The following is a 20,599-nucleotide window of genomic DNA, read 5'->3' as shown; positions in this document are numbered from 1 at the left end:
TCACATTCACAGACGATGATGAGGGGGCGGAGGGGCGCTCAGCCCCCATTGTGCTTAGGGGAGGCCCCCATCAAATGAGGGGAGGGGGCTGGGGGGAGGCGGTTTCCCGCTGTAGCACCAAGAGCTGGAGGGTTCCCCCCACAGCACAATGGGGGCGGGGTCCCCGTTACACGGTGGTGACCGAGAGCAGGGGGCTCCCCCACCGCGCCCGCCCTCGCCCCGCGCCAGCATCTCCTGGATCGTGACCCAGTTATCGAGGATGCGGCGGCTCCGCTTGCGGGGCCCGCGCCGGGCGGCCCCGGCCAGGGGGGGCGGCTCCGGAGCCCCGGCCCCGGCTCCCGGTCCCGGCGGCTCGGCCCGGCCCTGCAGGAGCAGCTCCCGCCGCCGCCGCTGCTCCCGCGCCCGGGCCAGGTGCTGCTTGCGCTGCTCGCGGCTCCAGTAGCGCCCGGTCTTGAGCTCGCTGCGGGCGTCGTCGTCCGTGGTGGAGCCGCCGCGCTCCTCCAGATCTTGATGGCGCGGGCCTTGAGCAGCCGATCCCGGCCCGGCCGCTTCCCCCGCGGGCCCCCGCCGCGGGCAGCCCCGGCCCCGGCGCCCGGCACGGCCCAGCCCCGCGGCGGGGGGGAGCTGCGGCAGCTCTCGCCCGTGTTGTAGGCGCTGGTGCTGTCCCGCTCCGGCGCCTCCGAGATGTCGGCGAGGCCGCGCTCCCGCAGCCGCTCCGCCGCCTGCGCCCGCAGCAGCTGCCGGCACCGCAGCTCCAGGAGCCGCAGCTCCTCCCCGAGCAGGGCCAGCTCCGCGCCGCCGCCCGGCCCCGCCGCGCCCCGCCGGCCCCGCAGCTGCCGGTAGCGCCGCAGCTCGACCGGGACCAGCGGCGCCGCCGCGGCCCCCGGGGAGAGCCCCGCTCCGGGCGGCGCCGCGCAGCCCGCGCCGGGTCTTGGCGCGGACCCCGCTCTGGCGCCGGGCATTACCCCGGGCCCGGATCCAGCTCCGGCTCTTCCACCCGCCCCGCGGCCCGCGCCGGACCCGGAGCCGGGCCTTGCCCCGGGGCTCAGCCCCGATCCGGAGCCAGGGCCGGGTCTTCCCGCGGGCCCGGCGCGACCCCGAGGGCTGCCCCCGGCTGCGGCTCCGGTTCCAGCTCCGGGCCGGGCCGGGGGGGGGGCGCCGCGGCGCCGGGCGCGGGGGGGGTCCCGTCGCCCTCCTCCCCCCTCGGGTCGTGCTCGGAGCTCTCCTCGTTGCGGGTGCTCTCGTCCGTGCGCCCCACGCCGCTGTCCGGCTCCGCCCCCCGCGCGCAGGGGGTGGCGGGGCTGGGGGGCTGCGGGGAGGGGGTGCGGGGGTGTCACGGCAGCACCGGCCCCCCCATTGCCCCCCCGGGCCATCTGCATCCCCTTAACACCCCCGCTGACCCCACCGCTTCCATGGGTCGCCCCCGTACACCTGCTCCCCCCCTCACCAAGCTCCCTCTCCACCCCCGTAGCCCCCTCCTGCCTCCCCCCAGCCCCGGTACCTGTCCGGGGGGGCTCCAGGGCCGGCGCTGCCTCACGTCCCCGTCCTCATCAGAGCCGAAGTCATCGAGGAAATCCTCGCGGTCACTGTCCTTCCAGCGCTGCAGGACGGGCTCAGCACCCACATAGACCCCTACAGACCCCCCTGTAGACCCCCTACAGACCCCCGATAGACGTCCTAAAGAACCCCCATAGACCCCGTATAGACCCCTCTACAGACCCCCCATAGACGTCCCAAAGACCCCCTATAGACTCCCCTCTAGACCCCCCACAGACCCCCCTGCAGGCCCCCCTCTAGACCCCCCCACAGACCTCCTCATAGACCCCCATGGACCCCCCCCAGGGCCGTACCTGGCTCTCAGGCCGGGCGAGCAGGAGGGAGATATTCGTTTGCTGCTCCTGGGTTAGGAAGGCCACGGCCTCCTCCCGGTCCTGCACCTCCACCCCGTTATCTTGGTGGGGGGAGAGGTTCATAGCGATCAATGGGGGCAATGACACCCCCCCCCCCCCCATGCGCGCCCCCCCAAACCCCACCCTGGATGATGCGGTCGCCCTCGCGGATGCGCCCATCCTTGGCCGCGATGCTGTTGGGGTTCACCTGGGGGGGGCACACAAATGGGGCAGTCAGCACCCTCAGTGCCCCCCCCAAACCCTCCCCCTCCAGCCCCATTGACCCAATTACCCCATGAGGCTCCTCTCCATGGGGGTACTCCAGCCCCCCCCGCATTAGGCACAGTGGGGACCCCCCCTCCCCAAATACCTCCCCCACGTAGATGCCAGCGTCCTCCTCGCCATCCGTGCGGTAGCAGACGGTGAGGCCCAGCTTGTCCCGGTGGCTGCTCTTGTACAGCTCCACCTCCTGCGGGGACCATGGATAGGGGGATCCCCAATGTACCAGAGCCCCCCCGCCCAGCAGACCCAGCCCCCCCCCCCCCAGCGTCAGGGGCTCACCTCGTACTCCAGCTCCTCAGGGCGCTCGGGGTCCCCCAGGTCCGTGGGGTCGAAATAGTCATGGGGCAGTGGGGGGCTGGAGGGGAAGAAGCATTGGGGGCAGGGGGTCCCAAAGGGTCTCTTGGGGGGGGGGGGTCTAAAGGGCTCTAAGGGACATTGGGGGGGTAAAGAAATGTGGATAAGGGAGAGGGGGATGGTTGGGGGTCCTAAAGAAGGAGGGTGGGCTTCCAGAGGGCGGCTGGGGGGGCTCCATGGGGGTCCCCAAGGGCCCTCGGGAGTGTCTATGGGGGGCAGAAGCATCTATGAGGGTACAGAATGGGTTGGGAAGACCCTGGGGGTCCAGGAGGGGCCCTATGCGTGAGGTACCCCATAGATGGGTGCCGGGGGGGGGATCTACACCGCCCTGCATAGGGACAGGGGGTTCCCCAGGGTTTCTGGGGGGTCCCTATGGGGTGATGCCCCATGGGGGGGTCACTCACGGCTCGGCCCCCCCGAAGCTGATGTCCGTCTGGGTCCCGCTGTCCACCAGCCCCACGGTGGGGCCTGGGGGCGGTGGGGGGGAGGTCCCGGTCCCCCCCAGGGGGCCGCCCCTGCGGCGGGAGGGGGGCGGCCCCGGGGGCTGCGGCGCAGCACGTGCAGCACCAGCGGCTCCTTCGACCCCCGCGGGCCCCCCCGGGCCGGCTCCCGCCGCGGCCCCTCCCTCCCGCTCACCTGGGGGTGCGCGGGGGGGTCAGGGCACAGACACCCCCCACGGAGCCCCCAACCCCCCCCACGGAGCCCCCAAACCCCCCCACGGAGCCCCCAAACCCCCCATCGCCGCTCCCACCCCGCCCCTCACTCCCCCCCCCGAGGCTGCCGCCCCCCCTCCATTGTCTGCTTCTCGCCCGCAACGGTTGCCATGGAAACCGGAGGGAGGTGGGCGGGGCCAGAGGAAGGGGGAGACCCCCCCATGGGTGTGGCAGGACGCCCCCCCCCGGCCCCCACAGCCCAGACCCCTGCCCCATAGACCCCCTTGCCCCTCCCCATGGACCCCATTGCTGTCCCTATACCCCTCATCACCCATCCCCACAGCCTCTATAGCACCATTATCTGTCCCTATAGCTCCGGCTGTGTCCCCCCACACACCCCTACAGCCCCCATTATTTGTCCATACAGACCCCCCCCAACACCCCATAGCCCCTTACCCACCCCACAACTCCTATATGTGTCCCCCCACACCCCTTTCCTGGCCACATAGCTCTCATCACCCATCCCCACACCCCTACGGCTCCATCACCTGTCCCTCTACCCACCATTACCTGTCCCCACACCCTATAGCGCCCTTACCTGGCCCTATAGCCCCTCCCAATACCTCCTATAGCCCCCGTTCCCCATCCCCACACCTCCTATAGCCCCGTTCCCCATAGCCCCACACCCCCTATAGCCCCCGTTATCTATAGCCCCACACCCCTATAGCCCCGTTCCCCACAGCCCCACGCCCCGGTGTTCCCCCTGTCCCGCCGGTACCTGCAGCATCACCCGGTGCTGCTCCTCCGGTTTCTGCACCACGCACATGTTGCAGCCCATGGCGGGCCCGGCCCAGCCCCGCCGCGCCCGGTCTCGAACCCGCGGCCCCGCGATGTTCAGCCCCGGGCCCCGCCGCGCTGCGGGGGGGGGCGGTGGCAGCAGCGGCCCCCCCGGGCCCCCCCGGCCCCCATCGCGGCGGGAGGGTCCGGCGGGGCCGCGCCGGTTCCGGTTCCGGTTCGGGCCGGTTCGCTCCGGTTCCGCCGGCGGCGGCGGCGGGTGGTGGCTCCGCGGCGATGGCGGCGGGAGGGGCGGCGGGGCTGGCAACGCCCCCTCCGAGAGGCCACGCCCCCTCCATAGCCCCCCATGGACGCCCCTACATCCCCCTATGGACCGCTATAGCCCCTCCATACGCTCTCTATCGATCCCCTACAGATCCTCTATAGATTCCCTATAGTCCCCCATGTCCATCCCCTGACAGCCCCTCCACATTCCTCTATAGCCCCCCTGCCCCTCCATACACTCTCTATAGATCCCCTATAGCCTCCTCCCAGTCTCCTAGAGGCTCCCAAACCTCCACAGCCCCCTATAGACCTGACTCCGACTCACTATAATTGTGTACACACACACACACACACACACACACACACACACACCCACACCCCACACCCACACACCCTGCCCCGGAGCATCACACTCTCCCAAGCCCCCTATAGATAGACCCCCCCCATCCCCTATACCCCCCCCCCCATCGCCCCCATCCTCATTCTCACAGGTTCCTCCTTTATTTCATCGTTTGTTCCCGTTTTCCGCCCGTTTCGCGTCGCGCCGGGGCCTGAAGGGGGGAAGGAGGGGGGCACACAGGGATCGGCGGCTGCTTCCGACCGGTTGGGGCCGTTTTGGGGGCGTTTTTGGGCCGTTTCCACTTCTTTTCCTTGGAGGGGTTGCGGGGGCGGGGGGCTAACGCAGCTACACACCAGCGCACGGGGGGGGGAGGGGCGGGGGGTTTTGGGGGGCGGGGGTGTTTGGGGGCCGGGGGGGGCCGCGGGGTGATGCCAAGGCCTCGCCGTGAGATGCATTCAGAGATGGGGGGGCGTCGGGGACCCCCCAAACCCCGAGGGCCCTGAAGGGTTATGGGGGGGTGGGGGCTGGAATATGGGGAGCAAAACCACCCCCCCCTCAATTTGGTCTAAAGAGATCCCCGGCCGCGGGGGGGCCTTGGGGTTTGGCAACATCCAGCGGGGGTCCCCGCCTCCCCCGTGAGGCGCTTTTGGGGTGCTCTGCCCCCCCCCAACCCCCCCATTGCACAGGGGTGGCACTGCGGGATCCCCCCCTTTGGCAGTGGATGGGGGTGGGGGGGGGGCCCTTAGTGGGGGTTAAGGAGGGGGTTGGGGTCCCCTTTGGCTTTGGGGAGATCCCTTTGCAAGGGGGGGGCTCTGGGGGGTTACCAGAGCTGAGGGCGGGGGGGGGGGGGGGGGCAATGCCATGAAGGGGCTCCCATGATGCTGCGGGGCTCTCTCAATGCTGTGGGGTCCCCAGCACCATGGGAACCCCCCAGTGTCATGGGGGGACTCCCGCAGTGCAGGGGGGTGGGGCCCCCAGTGCAATGGGTGTCCCCCAATGCCATTAGGAGGTCCCCAATGCAATGGGTGCTCCCCAACGCCACGGGGGGGCCCCATCCCAGGGGTCCCCCCTAGTCGAGGGGCGCGGCGGCGCCGGGGCTGGCGGGCCCGGAGCCGCGGGTGCCGCTGTACTGCCCGATGAAGGAGCCGTCCTCGTTGAACTGCACGTCCGCGCTGCCGCCGTAGCCCGCCAGGCTGTCGTCACTGCCCAGCGCCGCGCCCGCCGCGCCCAGCGACCGCCCCGAGCTGCGCGACGCCTTCTCCTCGCCGTCACTGCCCGCGGCACCCAGCGACACCCATTGGTACCCAGTGATACCCACTGACACCCAGTGACATCCATTCATTGACACCAATTGGTACCCACTGATACCCAGTGGCACCCATTGATACCCCATTGACAAAACAGTGACATCCATTGATACCCATTGATACCCACTGATACCCACTTACACCCACTGATATCCACTGATACCCCACTGACACCACTGACACCCAGTAACACCCATTGGCACCCCATCGACACCCCTTGATACCCATTGACACCCCATTGACACCCATTGATGCCCAGTGATACCCAGTGACACCCATTGATACCCACTGACACCCACTGATAGCCAGTGACCCCCATTGGCACCCATTGAGACTCACTGATACCTAGTGATACCCCACTGACACCCAGTGATACCCATTGATATCCCATTGAGACCCATTGATACCTAGTGATACCCCAGTGACACCCCATCAACACCCAGTGACACCCCATTGATACCCATTGACACCCACTGGTACCCAGTGATACCCACTGATACCCAGTGATACCCACTGATAGCCACTAATACCCCATTTGCACTGACTGACACCCATTACACCCCCATTGGCACCCCATCCCACCACCACCACCCCACTGGCCCCCTCCCATGCTGTGGACTCAGGGTGGGATGGGGGGCACTGGGACATGCAGGTGGCTGCTGCAAGGGGGTACACACACATCAAGATCCCCCTCGCAAAAGGTCCCCCCACAGCACTCCCCAGGGGTGCTGTGACCCCCCTGCCCCATTCCCACCCCCCCCTTACCTCTCCAAGGACCTGCATGAGCCCCAGTGGCAGTGGGGAGAGACAGAGCAGCCGGGGGCAAAAGCATTGGGTGGGGGCAATTAATTAACAGGGGGGCGAGCAATTAGGGGGGGCAATTAATGAAGGGAAGGGGAAGCAACAGGTGCCCAGAAGCTCTGCCCCCTCATGACAAACCCAGCCCCCCCACACTCGCCCCCCATTAAATACCCCCCCATTAGCCCCCCACCCACCTGTACTCCCCAAAGGTCTCGTCCTTCATGGGCCGGGCCTCCGAGTCTGCCTGTGTGTCCTCCTTGTCCTTCACTGGGGGGCACAGCACGCTTGGGGGGGCAGCACCCCCAGAGTTGTCATCCCCCAATGCTGTGGGGACCACCCCCCAGCCTCCCTGCAGCTGTGGGTACCCCACACACCCCCCAAGGAGCAGCCATTCCCCCCACAAAGACACCTCCATCTCCTGAAGACCCCCCTGTCACCTGAGTCCCCCTCAATCACTTTGTGGCCCCCCATAACCTCAAGGACCACACAATTGCCTCAAGGCCTGTACCCGGGTGATGAGGGCCCGGGGGGGCCCGGGGGGGCCCGGGGGGGGGGGTCCGGGGGACCCCGGGGGGGCTCTGGGCTCACCCGAATACTTGCCCCCCTTGCTGCGCTTGATGAAGCAGAGGATGAGGAGCAGCAGCAGCAGCAGCACCACAGCACTCACGAAGCCGATGAACCAGCCCTCGGTGGCAAAGCCGCTCGCGGGACGGGGCAGCACTGGGGAGAGCACGGGGGGGGGTGAGAAGGGGGTTTGGGGAACCCCCACGAGCAGTTTGAGGGATGCTCCAGGGGAAGAGGTGGTTTGGTGGGGGGGAAAGGCGGGTTTGGGGCAGGAAAACGCCATTTCAAGGCATGAACTGGCGGGTTTGGGGTCCCCCTCCCTCCCGCAGCACTTTGGGGGTGCGGGGGGTTCACTCACGGGTGCCGTTGGTCTGCACCTCGCTCTCCCAGAAGGGGATGTGGTGCCCCGAGTGGTTGCGCCCCACGAACTGCACCCGGTACGAGGTGCCCGGGCTCAGGTCCCGCAGCCGGAACAGCCCCAGCGAGGAGTTGACGGAGCCGGAGTCGTGCCAGGACCCCTCCGCTGGGGGGGGGGGGGGGAGAGGGAGGACTCAGTGAAACACCCCCCCCATAACGTACCCATGGGCACCCCCAGTGCTCATGCGGGTACATTGCCCACATCCCACCTCTTTCCCCATCACCCAATGGACCCCCCCCCCCCATTCCTCTCCTTACTTGCAGGTAGTCCCTCAAGTGCCACAGGGGCCAACCCCAAACTCCATTTCCACACACACACACACACACCCCCCCCCCATCCCAGTGGGGCTCTCTTACTGGTTTTGCTCATGTACTGGACCTTGAACTCGATGTCAGCCTGGGGGTGGGCGAGGGTCCAGTGCAGCACCGTGAAGTCCTCGCCCACCTCTCCCACCACCACGCTCCCCAGCACCGGCAGCACTGCAGAGGGGGGTGTTCAAATAGGGGGGTGTCCCCAGGAACAGAGCCCCCCCCCCATATCACCCCTGCCTTGGCATTTTGGGCTCTCCACAGATGATCATGGGGGGAGATGGATTTCTTTAGGATCCATTTGAGGAGGGACTGGTGGGTGATGGAGTCCATTGGAGTTTATTGAGGTCATGGGGGGAGTTAGGGGGGGGAGATCTCAAGGGGGCATTTCCAGGCCCCTCCATGGTGGTTTTGGGGTCCCCCTGCAGGGGTCTCATGGAGCCCGTCGTGGTTTCAAGGCAGTTTCGAGCTCCCCCCCCGCGGCACCGCCCCCCCCCCCCCCAGTCCCACGCGGTACCGGGGCACGCACCGGGCTCGGGCCGGAGGCTGCCGATGCGCAGCACGGGGGCGCCGGGCCCGACCCGGCTGAGGGCGCGCAGGGCCAGGCGGTACCGGGCGTGGGGCTGGAGCCGGCCCAGGGTCGTGTTGAGGGTCCCGGCGGGGAACGAGAGCTCCTCCGGTGGCTCCTCCTCAGAATGGTTCTCTGCGGGGGGGGGGGGGGGGGGGGGGGGGGCGCGGAATCAGCGCACACCGGACCCGGGATCCGCCCCCGGGACCCCCAGTGCTCCCAGATCCCCATCCCAGTGCTCCCAGATCCCCATCCCAGTGCTCCCGGTCTCCCAGATCCCCATCCCAGTACTCCCAGTGCTCCCGGTCTCCCAGATCCCCATCCCAGTACTCCCAGTGCTCCCGGTCTCCCAGATCCCCATCCCACTGCTCCCGGTCTCCCAGATCCCCATCCCAGTGCTCCCAGATCCCCATCCCCGTGCTCCCGGTCTCACAAATCCCCATCCCAGTGCTCCCAGATCCCCATCCCCGTGCTCCCGGTCTCCCAGATCATCCCATTGCACCCAGAGGCCAGTCTCAGCGGGTGCTCCTCGTTTCCCCAGCGCCCCATCCCAGTGCCCCCAGCGCACCAGGCCGGTACTGCAGCCGGAACCCCGTCAAGACGCCGTTCGGGTGCCGCGGCCGCTTCCACTCCAGGGCGAGGGTGGTCTCGTTCATCCGCTCCACGTGCAGCTCCTCGGGGGGACCCGGCACTGGGGGGCGGCAGCGTCAGGGACACCCCCCCCTCCCCCCCCGCGGCAGGGAGAGTGGAAGAGCCCTGGGACAGCGGGGAGCCCAGATGGGGAGAGGGGGGCTCTGCGGTATTTGGGGGGCACCAGGCAGGGTTGAGGGGTCCCAGGATGGAGCTAGGGGTCCCCTGGGGTATTTGGGGGTCCCCAGGCAGGGTTGGGGTTTCCCAAGATAGAGCTAAGGGTCCCCTGGACTATATGGGGGTCCCCAGGCAGGGTTGGGGGTCTCCAGAATGGACTTAGGGGCCCCAAGGAGGGATTTGGGGTCCCTGGGCAAGACTGGGGGTCCCGGGGATGCACTTGGAGCCTCTCATGGGCACTCTGGGGGGGCTCCGGGGGGTCCCATAGGGCGCTTGGGGGGTCCCATGGGGCAACTCCCATCACGGGGGGGGCTCTCACCGCCCTCGGGGGTGTCGAAGTGTATCTCGTCGCTGGGGGGGCCGTCGCCGCGACCGTTGAACACCAGGACCCGCAGCCGGTACCGGCTCCAGGGCCGCAGCCCCCCCAGCAGCACCCCGCGGGCCTCACCCGGCACCGCCAGCACCCGCGGAGGGGGGGAGGCGGCTCCGGGGGGCGCGGGGGGGACCTGGCGCCGAGCGCGCTCCCCCACCCAGCCCTCGTGCCAGTACAGCACCTATGGGGGGGACACAGACATCAGGTAATGGGGACCCCCCCAAAGCACCCCCCAGCACCCATAAACTGAGCCCCAGCACCACCTCACCCGGAAGCCTCGGAGGTGGCCGCGCAGGTCGAGGGCGGGCACCGTCAGGCTCCAGCGCACCCGCACGCTGGTGCTGTTCAGGATTTCGACCCCCACGTTTTCGGGGTACACCAACGGCACTTGGGGGGGGGGGGAGCAGTCACAAACACATCAAGGGGGAGACACACACCACTAGGACCCCCCCCATAGGGGCTATTCCCAGAGGGGTGTCCCAAAATGCACCCATTGGGGTGTTGGGGGGCCCCCACTCACGGTCCTCCCCCGAGTAGCCGATGGTAACGGCGGGCTCGGGGCCCTTCCCGAAGTCGTTGAGCGCCTGCACCCGGATCTCGTAGGGGCTGAACGTGGGGGTGCCCGCGACCACCACGGGGGGGCCCGGCACCGTCTCCTCGTGCCACCGGCCCCCGTCCGGCTCCAGGGGGCGCCACTGCACCCGGTACCGCACCTCGGCCGCGTTCCAGTCCCCCGGCGCCAGCGGCTGCGGGCACGGCCTCAGCGCCCCCTCCCCGCACCCCAAATACCCCCAACCCTCCCCCGCCCCAATACCCCCTGCACCCCAAATACCCCCAAACAACCCCCGTACCCCAAACACCCCCCTGAACCCCCAAACCTGCCCAAGCCAATGTGACCCCCCCCCAAACCTGCCCCAAGGAAATGGTAACCCCCCCAAATCCCACTAGCCCCCTCCAACCTGCCGCAAACCAATGGGAGACCCCCAAATCTGCCAGAGACCCCCCAAACCTGCCCCAGACCCCCCAAAACTCCACTGGGACCCCAAAACCCTGCCCTCCCCCCCGGTACCTGCCAAGTGATGATCATGTTGCTGGTCTCATTCCCTTCACCTTTCACCCCCCCGGGGTTGCGCTCAGGGGCTGAGGGGGGCGGGGGGGGGGAAGCTCAGAGACCCCCCCAAAAACCCTTTCTCCGCCGCCCACCTGCTTTGGGTGGTCAATACCCACTGGGGGATGATATAGAGGTATAGGGAAGGGTTTTGGGTGCCCCTGGGGGGGGGTGGGGTCCCTTGGGGGGGACTCATGCTCCCCAGGAATGTTGGTGGGGGGAAAGAGGTCTGGGGGTCACCCACCCGTGGGCGGGGGCTGTGGTGCAGATGGGGGGTTTGGGGTGCTGGGTGGGGGTGTTTGGGGCTTGGGGGAGGTCACTCACCCGCGGGGGCGGTGGTGATGGGCTCACTGGGGACACTAGGCTCCCCGCGTCCGTAGGCGTTGGCAGCCAGCACACGGAAGCGATACTGGCCATAGGGGGAGAGCGTGAGCTGGGCCCAGGGCTGCCCCCCCGGCACTGTCACCCGCTCCACGAAGCGCCTGGCACCGAACAGCTCCTCCTTCTCCTCCACCACGAACTCTGGGGGGGGTCACGGGGGGTTGAGGGGGGCTCCTGAGCCCCCAACCCCCCCAGCCCATTCAGGACCCCCCCAAGAACCCCCTCTTACTCTCCACGGGGCTGTTGTTGTCATCCCCCGGGGTCCAGCTCAGCCGGACCTGGCGCTCGTCAACCTCCAGCACCTGCAGGTCCCGCACAGGGCCCGGCCGGCCTAGGGGGAACTGGGGTTACTGGGGGTGACTGGGGCAGAATCATGTCAGGACCGTGGGCAGAACTGAGAGGTTCCAGAGGCAGAACGGGGGGGGGGGGTACCAGGGGCAGGATGTGGATGGCACCATGGGCAGAACCAGGGGGTATCATGGGTAAAACGGGAGGTTTTGGGGTTTTGCAGGTTTATGGAGTTTTGGGGGCCCCCCCATAATCCGTCTCCCCCCCAGTGCAGGTGCTTCTCACCCACAACCCGGAGCTGTGCCTCGGCCTCGACTGCATCCAGCTCGGTCCAGGCGCGGCACCGGAACGTTCCCTGGTCCACGTAATCCACCATGGTCACTGTCAGCGTGTCCCCACTCAGCACATACCTGCAGGGCCGCCCCCATCAGCCACCATTGGGGACCCCCCCGAGACCCCCCAAGCCCCCCTGTGTCCTCACTTGTCACTATCGGCTGTGTCCTGGAGGCGCTGCCCATCCCGGTACCACACAAGCCCCCGCGGTGACAGCCCCGGGTCGAAGGTGGCACTGCAGCGGAAGGTCACCGTCTGTCCCTTCTTCGCCGTCATGCTCTGGGGGGGGACCTCGATGCGTGTCGCCACTGACACGGGAGGGAAAGGGTTAACAGGTAAGGGGCAGGAAGGGTTTGGGGTGTTTATGAGACTCTTGGAGACCCCAGATATGGTCTGGGGGGCTCTATGAGGCTCTTGGGGATCCCAGAAGAGACCTGGCTGGTGCTGGGGGACCATGGAAAGGATTTGTGAGGCCTAAAGGGGCTGGGGGGCGGGGTGTCCTAGGAAGGACGTAGGAGCCTCAGGAGGGCTCAGGGGGTCTAAGCAGCCCCTGGTGGAACCCAGGAAGGATTTGGGGGTCCCGGAGGGGTGCGGGTACCTCTAACATCGAGGTGGGCACTGACACTGTCGTTGCTGTGCGCATTGTGGGCCTTGCAGGTGAAGGTACCAGCATCCCCCCGCACCACTGGGCCCAGGCGCAGGGTCCCATTGGTGAACACAAAGGCCCGGTCATCCTGCAGCGCTGGCTCCAGCCCTGGTGTCAGCCTTAGGTGGGGGAAAAGAATTGAGGGGGGCTTTAGGGGGTCTGGAGGGGGTTTGGGGGGGTGGGGAGGGGTCTCACCACTCCACGGTGGGTGCAGGGGCCCCGAAGGTTCGGCAGTGCAGGAACACTGTCCGGTTCTCCACCACCGCGTACGGGGTGTCATCCGCTGTCAGGATCTTCACCGGCAGCTCTGGGGGAGGGAGGCAGGGATGGGAATGTGGAGGTGGGACCCCCCCCCAGACCTCCAAATCCCCCTCCAAACCTCCCACAGCTTCAAGGCAGCCCCATCCATCACCATAGCAACAGGTACCCCATAGAGGGGTCCATCACTGCAGGGTTGCCATAGGAGCAGTGATTGATGGAGCAGGTTGCCATAGTAACCATCTCCAGGCTGTGTTGCCATGGTGATGGCCAGGTGAGGGACCTGTTGCTATGGTAATGGCTGGGGGGAACGGCAGTTACCATGGGGCTGGTTGCTAAGGGGTTACCAGCAACCCCTTGCTGATAACTAGCTGGTTGCTAGGGGGGGACACGGTTGCCGTGGAGATGGTTGCTGGGGTGAGGATGTGGTTGCCGGGGAGGGGAGGGGATTTGGTTGCTGGGGGACCCCCGTCTGTGGCCGGGGAACACCATCACACAGGGATGTGGTTGCCAAGGCAATGCCATCACCACAGGGACCAGTGCCAGGGAGGATGCGGTGGAGGGGGATGCCGTTGCCATGGTGACAGCTGCCAGGGCCAGCCTGTTGCTGCAGGGATGGGGGTACCCGGGGGAACCCCCTGGCTGGGGGAGGGCTGGGGAGGGTTCCGGCCACCGGGACACTCCCCATGTCACTACACCCCCCCCCAAAACACCCCTCACGCACCTATGACGTAGACAAAGGCGTTGGCCAAGAGGTGGCCGTGGCTGTTGTGGGCCTCGCACTGGGCCACCATCGTGTCATTGGGCTCCAGTCGCGACAGCACCAGCGCCCCGTCCCGCACCACACGGCGAGCAGAGCCCGGCACCTCTGCAACGGCGCAGTGAGGAGCCCCACAGGGTCCCGGGACCCCCACACAGCCCCTGGGACCCCCCACCACCCCTGGGACACCCACCCCCCCCCTCATATCCCACTACCTCCCAGGGACCTCGCCACCGCCGGGGATCCCCCCACATTGCTCAAGGACCGCCCCCCACCTCCCTGATGATGAGGACTCTCCCCCACCCCCGCGGATCCCCTCACAACCTCCCCCTCTACCCCACCCCCAGGGACAACCCCATATTCCTTGAGGACCCCCTCACTGCCTCCCTAGGGATACCCACGCCACCCCCCACGCATTAATCCCTTCCAGAGAGCCCCAGAAGGACCCCGACCCCCCAATAACCCCCAGCCCCCCCCCCCCATACCGTCGATGGGGACGCCGTTGATGCGCCAGGAGAGGAGGGGCCGGGGCTTGCCCTGCACAGCACAGTCCAAGCGCGCTGCCTCCCCCGGCCCGAACAAGCCGCTCTGTGGCCGCCGCACCCAGTATGGGGCCGCTGTGGGGGTAAGGGGGGACGTCAGGGACCACCACACACCCCCCAGTGCCTCCCAGTTCCCATGCTGGTGGCACCCATTACCCCCCCCCACCCCCTAGTGCCTCCCAGTTCCCATGCTGGTGGCCCTCATTACCCCCCATACACCCCCCCGTGCCTCTCAGTGCCCCCAGTTCCCATGCTGGTGTCTCCCACTACCCCCAGCACACCCCACAGTGGCTCCCAACAGTTCCCAGTGTTTCTGCTTACTTCTCAGTGCCCCCCACCTCCCACCCCAGCAGCTCCCAGCGCCCCCCGTACCCTCCACGGTGACGAGGTGGCTGCGCCGCGCCTGGCCCTGGCTGTTCTCGGCCACGCACTCGTACTCGCCGTCGTCCGCCTCCTCCACATCCCGCAGCCGCAGGGTCTTGTTGAAGTTCTCGAGCGAGACCCGGCCCAGCGGGAGGGGCCCGTTCAGCCGCTGCCACCGCACCGACGGCGTGGGGCTGGGGGTCCCCGCGTCAGAGACGGGACAGGGACCCCCTTAGCATTCCCCGACACCCCAAACCCCCCCAGACTCACAGCCCCTCGGCAATGCACTCCAGCACCAGCGTCCCCCCCCGCAGGGCGATGTGGGACGGCTGCGGGTCCCGCGGCACCACGAGCCGGGGACGGCGGAACTGCACCATGTTACCTGAGGGGGGAGGAAGGGGTTAGTGGTGGGGAGGCAGCCCCAGAGACCCCTCCCCAAGGCATTAGTGCTCTCCTGTACTCCTAAAGACCCCCCTATGCTGCAGGCATCCTCCATACACTTAGAACCTCCCCATTATGAGCTCGAAGACTTGTCGCAAGGGTCCCCCATTCACCAAGAGACACCCTGAGTTCCTCCCATACTCACAAAGACCCCTTCACAGTGGGCTTTTGGGGGGACCCCAAACCAGGGGTGTTGATTGATCTCAAAGTGTGTGTGGGAAAACACAGGGCAATTGTGTGGATGCTGCAGGGCTGCAGTGGGGTTTCAGGAGTGGGGGTTAAGGTGAAGAAGAGACTTGGAGGGGGGGTAAAGGGTCTTTGGGGGTCTCTGGGGCCCCCCCACATACTGGGGGCAACGCGGAGGTCGAGGGGCTCCTTCTGGATGATGGTGCGGGGGCCGAGGTAGTGTGCATGGCAGATGTAGTCAGGGTGACTGTCCCGCACCAGCGCGTTGGCGAAGTACAGGAACCCGTCCTGGCCCATGCTGACCCGTGCATCCTGCGCGATGTGCACGATGCCTGCAGGGACAGCGGGGGTCAGGGGGGCCCCGACACCAGGGGAGAACCGGGACATTGGGGTGTGGGGTGCAGCAGAACATTGGGATATGATGGAGTGTGATGAGGGGGTAAAGGGGCATCAGGACCCAAGGGGTGATATGGGGTGCTATGGGGTGGCAGAAGGGTTAAGGGATGCAGGGGGGTCCCATGGGATTGGAGGGTTCAGTGGTGTGTAGTGGGGGTGCCAAGGGGTTAAGGGGGTACAGGGTGATCAGAGGGTCTGATGGGGATGAGAGAGGGGGTAGTGGGGTGCAGGGGGTCCCATGGGGTTCAGTGGGTTCAATGGGGTGCATAGGGGCAGTATACTGGTGCAGTGAGGTGAGGGGATAAGGGGTGAAGGAGGAGCCACCCCCCTCCCCCCAGTCCTGCCCATTGCTCACGGCTGTTGAGCCAGTAGATCTTGGGGGGCACAGCGCTCTTGGGGGGGTCACAGGGCAGCACCACGGGGTCCCCCTCCTCCACCTCCACCGGCAGCACCTTCTCCTTGGGCCACTGCGGCGTGTCTGGGGACCACAATGGCTTGGCAGTGGGCCCAAACCAGGCAGGGACCCCCCAAAACCAGCCAGAGACCCCATGTGTCCCCCCAAACCAGGGACCTCCAGTGAGGGCTCATGAGAGGAAATGGGGGTGCGGTGGCTTTATGCTGACCCGGTGGGAACTGGGGGCTCATAGGGGGATTCTGGGGACCCTCAGGGGCTCTGAGAGGGTTTAGGGGACCCTCACAAGGCTCTGGGGCACCCTGGGTGGATCTAGGGAACCCCAGAGCCGATTATGGGGGATTCAGAGGGGCTTTAGGGGACCTCATGGCAGGTTTTGGGTCACTGGGTGCAGGTTTAGATGCTGGGGGGCACTGGGATCAGCTCGGTGGGTGCTGGGGGCACTGGAATCAGCTCGGTGGGTGCTGGAACACTGGGATCAGCTCGGTGGGTGCTGGGGCACTGGGATCAGCCCAGGTGGGTGACGGGGCCCCGCTCTCACTCTCGGCGATGACGCGGCTCTCGGTGGACAGCGCCGTGCCCAGAGCGTTGGTGGCAGCGCAGCGGTACCGGCCCTGCAGGCGCCCGGCCAGGCTGGCGTTGATGAGCAGCGTCCCGGAGCCCGGCGCCAGCGACACCCCGGGGTGTTCCTCGGGCACGAAGGGTTCGTCCTCCCGCGTCCAGCGGTACCTGCAGGCCCGGCTCCGTTACCGGGGGCCGCGGGGGGGGCACCGGTGGGGCGATGGGGAGGGATGTGCGGGTGGAACCACACTCACTGGACCGGGGGGTTGCCGGTGGCCGCGCACTTGAGCACCACATCATCGCTGGGGAACACAACGAGCTGCTCCGGGGGCTGCTCCGTCAGCTCGGGGGGCTGCAGGACTGCGGGGGGGGGATGTCAGTGGGGTGGGGATACCCCATGGGGACTCCCCCCAGCAGAGGCAAGGACCCCACGGGGACCTCAGGGAGCCTTCCCCAAGCCCCCCACCCAGCGACACCAGAGCCCCCCCCCCCCCCCCCGACTCACAGTCGTGCTGCCCGTCTGCACCATCCGGGGGGGCAGGGAGGGGGGAAGAAACACAGCAGTGAGCGAGGGGGGGCACGCCCCCCCTCCAGGCATGCAGGGCCCTTGTGAGCCCTCGTGAGCAGCCGAGATGGGGTGGGGGGCAAAGAGCGTGCAAAAGAAGGGTCCTCGTGCAAAGGTGCGGGCAGGCCTCGTGCAGGGGGGAGGTCCTCGTGCAGGGGGGGTCCTCGTGCTCAAGAAGGGGGCAAGTGTGCGAGGAGGGGTCCTCGTGCAAAGGCGCGGGGTTCACTCGTGCGAGGGGTCCTTATGCCAAGGGGTGAGCGCGCAAGGAGGGGTCCTCGTGCAAGGAGGGGGGGTCCTCGTGCCACTCACACTCCTGGGGAATGGTGATGGTGGCTCCAGGCCCCCCCAGCACCGGCAGCAGGAGCAGGATGAGGCTGAAGCCCCGGGGCAGCGCCATGGCCGGGGCGGGCGGCAGCCTGGGGGGGGGGGACACGACGGGACAGAACACACGGGGGTGTGTGTGTTTGTGTATGGGGGGGGCAACACCAGGAGCCCACCCTCCCCATCTCCATTGTGTAGCGGCCACCGCCTCCCCTCCCCATCCCCCCCCCCGGATGCGCCCGTTGCCATGACAACGGCTGATGAGGAACCTGTCACCTTGGCTCGGGACCCGCACGACACCCCCCCCCCCCCGAGACCCCCCCTCTTTGCTGCCCCCCCCTTCCCCTCGCCTCAGCACCGCGGACAGAGCCGCCCCGCCCGGCTCTTCCCAGCACCCCCCCCCGGGCGGAAACGGGGGCGGCCCCGGCGGGAACAAGGCGCCGTTGTTGACCCCGAATTCCTTCGGGGGGTGGGGGGAGAGGTGCCCCCCCTTCCCCTCCCCCCCCCACCCGAGCTGCCCCTCCCCCCCCGCGGCCGCGGGAGCTGCAGGTGGGGGGAGGGGCGGCGGCACCTGTAGGGAAATCACCGGGGGGGGGGGGGGAAGGGAACCGGATACCCCCAGACCCCCCCCGGTGTCCGGACACCGCCCCGGGGGGGGACGAGACAGGGGCGGTTCCATCGAGTGTGTGCTCCCCCCCCCACCGGCCCCACCCATCTGTTGGATGCGGGCCGGGACCCCATAGAGACCCCACAGCACCCACCCACCCCTACAGGGAGGGCACAGAGACCCTACAGAGCGCACCCAGCCCCACAGAGACCCCACAGCCCCCACCCACCCCTATAGGGATGGCACAGAGACCCTATAGAGCGCACCCAGCCCCATGGAGATGGCAGAGAGACCCTATCGAGCCCCCTCAGCCCCATAGGGATCTCACAGAGCCCCCAGTCCAGCCCTATAGGGACCCCATGGTCTCATGCACAACCCGTTGCCTCAGCCCAGCCCCAGCCCAGCCCTATAAACACCCTATAGACCCATCTGTACCCAGCCCAGCCCCACAGATACCCTATAGAGCCACCTGTATCCCAACCCAGCGACATAGACACCTGATAGAGCCATCTGTACCCCAGCCCAGGCCCACAGACACCCTATAGATCCACCTTTATTTCCATCTGGACCTATAGCATTCCTACAGAACTGCTTTTGCCTCAGTTCTGACCCCCCAGATGCTCTATAGGACTGTGTTTGTTTCAATCCCAGGCACATGAAGACACTATAGATCACATTCACCTCAGCCCAGCCCCATAGCCACCAACAGACCCACATTCGCCTCAGCCCAGCCACATATGCACCCAGTAGACCCACATTTACCTTAGCCCAGCCTCATAGCCACCCAATAGACCCACATTTATCTCACCCAGCCCTATAGAGCACCAACAGACCCACATTTACATTAGCCCAGCCCCATACACACCCCACAGACCCACATTTACCCAGCCCAGCCCTATGGAGCACCACTAGACCCACATTTACCTCAGCCCAGCCCTATGGAGCACCTATAGATCCACCCTTCCTGAGCCCAGCCCCATAAACACTCAGTAGAACCACATTTACCTCAGCCCAACCCCATACAGACCTTAGAGATCCACCCTTCCCTCAGCCAAGCCCCCTATACACCCAATAGACCCACATTTACCAATAGACCCACATTTACCTCAGCCGAGCCCCATAACCACCCAATAGACCCACATTTACCTCAGCCCAGCCCTATGGAGCACCAACAGACCCACATTTACCTCAGCCCAGCCCTATGGAGCACCAATAGACCCACATTTACCTCAGCCCAGCCCTATGGAGCACCAATAGACCCACATTTACCTCAGCCCAGCCCTATGGAGCACCAATAGACCCACATTTACCTCAGCCCAGCCCTATGGAACACCACTAGACCCACATTTACCTCAGCCCAGCCCTATGGAGCACCAATAGACCCACATTTACCTCAGCCCAGCCCTATGGAACACCAATAGACCCACATTTACCTCAGCCCAGCCCTATGGAACACCACTAGACCCACATTTACCTCAGCCCAGCCCTATGGAGCACCAATAGACCCACATTTACCTCAGCCCAGCCCTATGGAGCACCAATAGACCCACATTTACCTCAGCCCAGCCCTATGGAACACCACTAGACCCACATTTACCTCAGCCCAGCCCTATGGAACACCTATAGATCCGCCCTTACCTGAGCCCCGGCCCCGCGGCTCTTCCCGCAGCCGCGCCTCCCGCCCCGCCACCCCCGGTCGCTGTTCCCGTTGCCGCCGCTCCCCCCCCCCGGTACCTGCTCGCTCCGCTCCCAGCTCGGGGCTGCGGCTGCCGCGGGGCTGACATAATCCGCCCGCAGGCCCCGCCCCCTGCCTGGCCCCGCCCCCGCGGCCTCACCCTGAGCCAGCCCCGTGGTGGGTGGGGCGCACCCTTGGGTGCCCCACGTGAAGGGAGGGCCCCCCCATCCCATTCCCGGCAGTGACAGCCGGGGAACGATGGGAACCCCTCCCCGCCCTGAGGACACAGGAGTGCAATGGGGAGACCCCCCCCGTATGGACCCCCTGTGAGGTCAGACACTATGTCACTGATGACATCACCCCTGTCTAGAGCCGGGTGTGATGTCATCAGACAGCAGGCGCCGGTGGGGGGGGCACAGACCCCATCACAGACACAGGGAGGAGGTGGTGGAGGGAGACCTTTATTGGGTTACAGCAGCGGGGACCCCCCTGCCACTGGGGACCCCCCAGGGCAGTAACCATGGGGCTGTGGAACTGGGGACCCGGATTCGTCCCCAGTGCTGGGTGCATGTCTCGTGTCCCGTGGGCGCTCCTGTGAGCGCAGCCAAAGCTCCTTACGGCCAAGCCAGGCCTTTGCTGTAGTCACAGGGCTCTAGGGAAGCCGAATCCCACCTCCCGATGGCTGCTGCTGTCTTCATCCTGTGCCTGTCTGGGGGGGGGTCTTTAAGAGCAAAGTGATCAGGGCCAGCAGCGATTCAGACTTCACCCCAGGCATGGGTCTAAAGCCCTTCCCATGCAGCTCGCTGTGACGCTGGCTCGAGCAGGCACAGCCACCCTGTGTCCCGTGCCCAGCTGCAGGAGCCCCTCATTCCTGGTGGTTCCACAGCCCCAGGAGCTTGCGTGCTCCTGCTCTGCCTTCGCAACTGTGCTTAAAAACCCAATGCAAAGCCAAAGAGGAAGCGGCTTCGGCTGAAGCAAACCCTTCACATTGCTCAGCACAGGGGGAAGCCTCAAGACCCTCCGTTTCAAGGGG

At 66.8% G+C, this 20,599-nt stretch overlaps 2 protein-coding genes across 8 annotated transcripts; both read right to left on the bottom strand.

Moving 5' to 3' along the window:
• Nucleotides 1–33: 33 nt before the first annotated feature.
• Nucleotides 34–4,016, bottom strand: PDZD4 (PDZ domain containing 4). The gene is given in 11 exon segments (XM_061443203.1): nt 34–503; nt 506–1,136; nt 1,139–1,309; nt 1,502–1,600; nt 1,851–1,951; nt 2,034–2,097; nt 2,260–2,358; nt 2,451–2,526; nt 2,930–3,066; nt 3,069–3,161; nt 3,957–4,016. Coding segments are annotated over 11 exon segments (1,980 nt in total). The 3' UTR covers nt 34–54.
• Nucleotides 4,017–5,633: 1,617 nt separating this feature from the next.
• L1CAM (L1 cell adhesion molecule) lies at nt 5,634–19,734 on the bottom strand. Of its 7 annotated transcripts, none has more exons than XM_061443200.1 (29): nt 19,626–19,734; nt 17,273–17,379; nt 16,904–16,918; nt 16,653–16,758; nt 16,379–16,566; nt 15,781–15,903; nt 15,191–15,361; nt 14,673–14,784; nt 14,412–14,596; nt 13,983–14,114; nt 13,462–13,605; nt 12,675–12,786; nt 12,432–12,598; nt 11,982–12,141; nt 11,786–11,910; nt 11,442–11,543; nt 11,156–11,353; nt 10,793–10,863; nt 10,244–10,469; nt 9,992–10,110; nt 9,670–9,904; nt 9,112–9,234; nt 8,505–8,678; nt 8,024–8,146; nt 7,608–7,772; nt 7,274–7,405; nt 6,880–6,952; nt 6,650–6,661; nt 5,634–5,848 (listed from the first exon to the last, which is right to left on the bottom strand). In XM_061443200.1, exons 1-29 carry the CDS (start codon nt 19,673–19,675, stop codon nt 5,647–5,649), a joined length of 3,852 nt encoding a protein of 1,283 aa, XP_061299184.1. In that variant the 5' UTR covers nt 19,676–19,734; the 3' UTR covers nt 5,634–5,646. The 7 variants fall into 7 exon arrangements, with proteins under 7 accessions (XP_061299184.1, XP_061299179.1, XP_061299181.1 ...); XM_061443195.1 differs by having other exon boundaries at nt 19,530–19,710; XM_061443197.1 differs by having other exon boundaries at nt 7,286–7,405; nt 19,530–19,710.
• Nucleotides 19,735–20,599: the final 865 nt, after the last annotated feature.

This window comes from Pezoporus flaviventris, unplaced genomic scaffold (assembly GCF_033815535.1).
Source record: "Pezoporus flaviventris isolate CSIRO_AGI_PZ_B2104156 unplaced genomic scaffold, CSIRO_AGI_Pfla_v1 ptg000320l, whole genome shotgun sequence".
NCBI classification, from domain to species: Eukaryota; Metazoa; Chordata; class Aves; order Psittaciformes; family Psittacidae; genus Pezoporus; species Pezoporus flaviventris.
The sequence above is the reverse complement of the archived record's forward strand: the minus strand, read 5'-3'. Positions and strand labels throughout refer to the sequence as shown.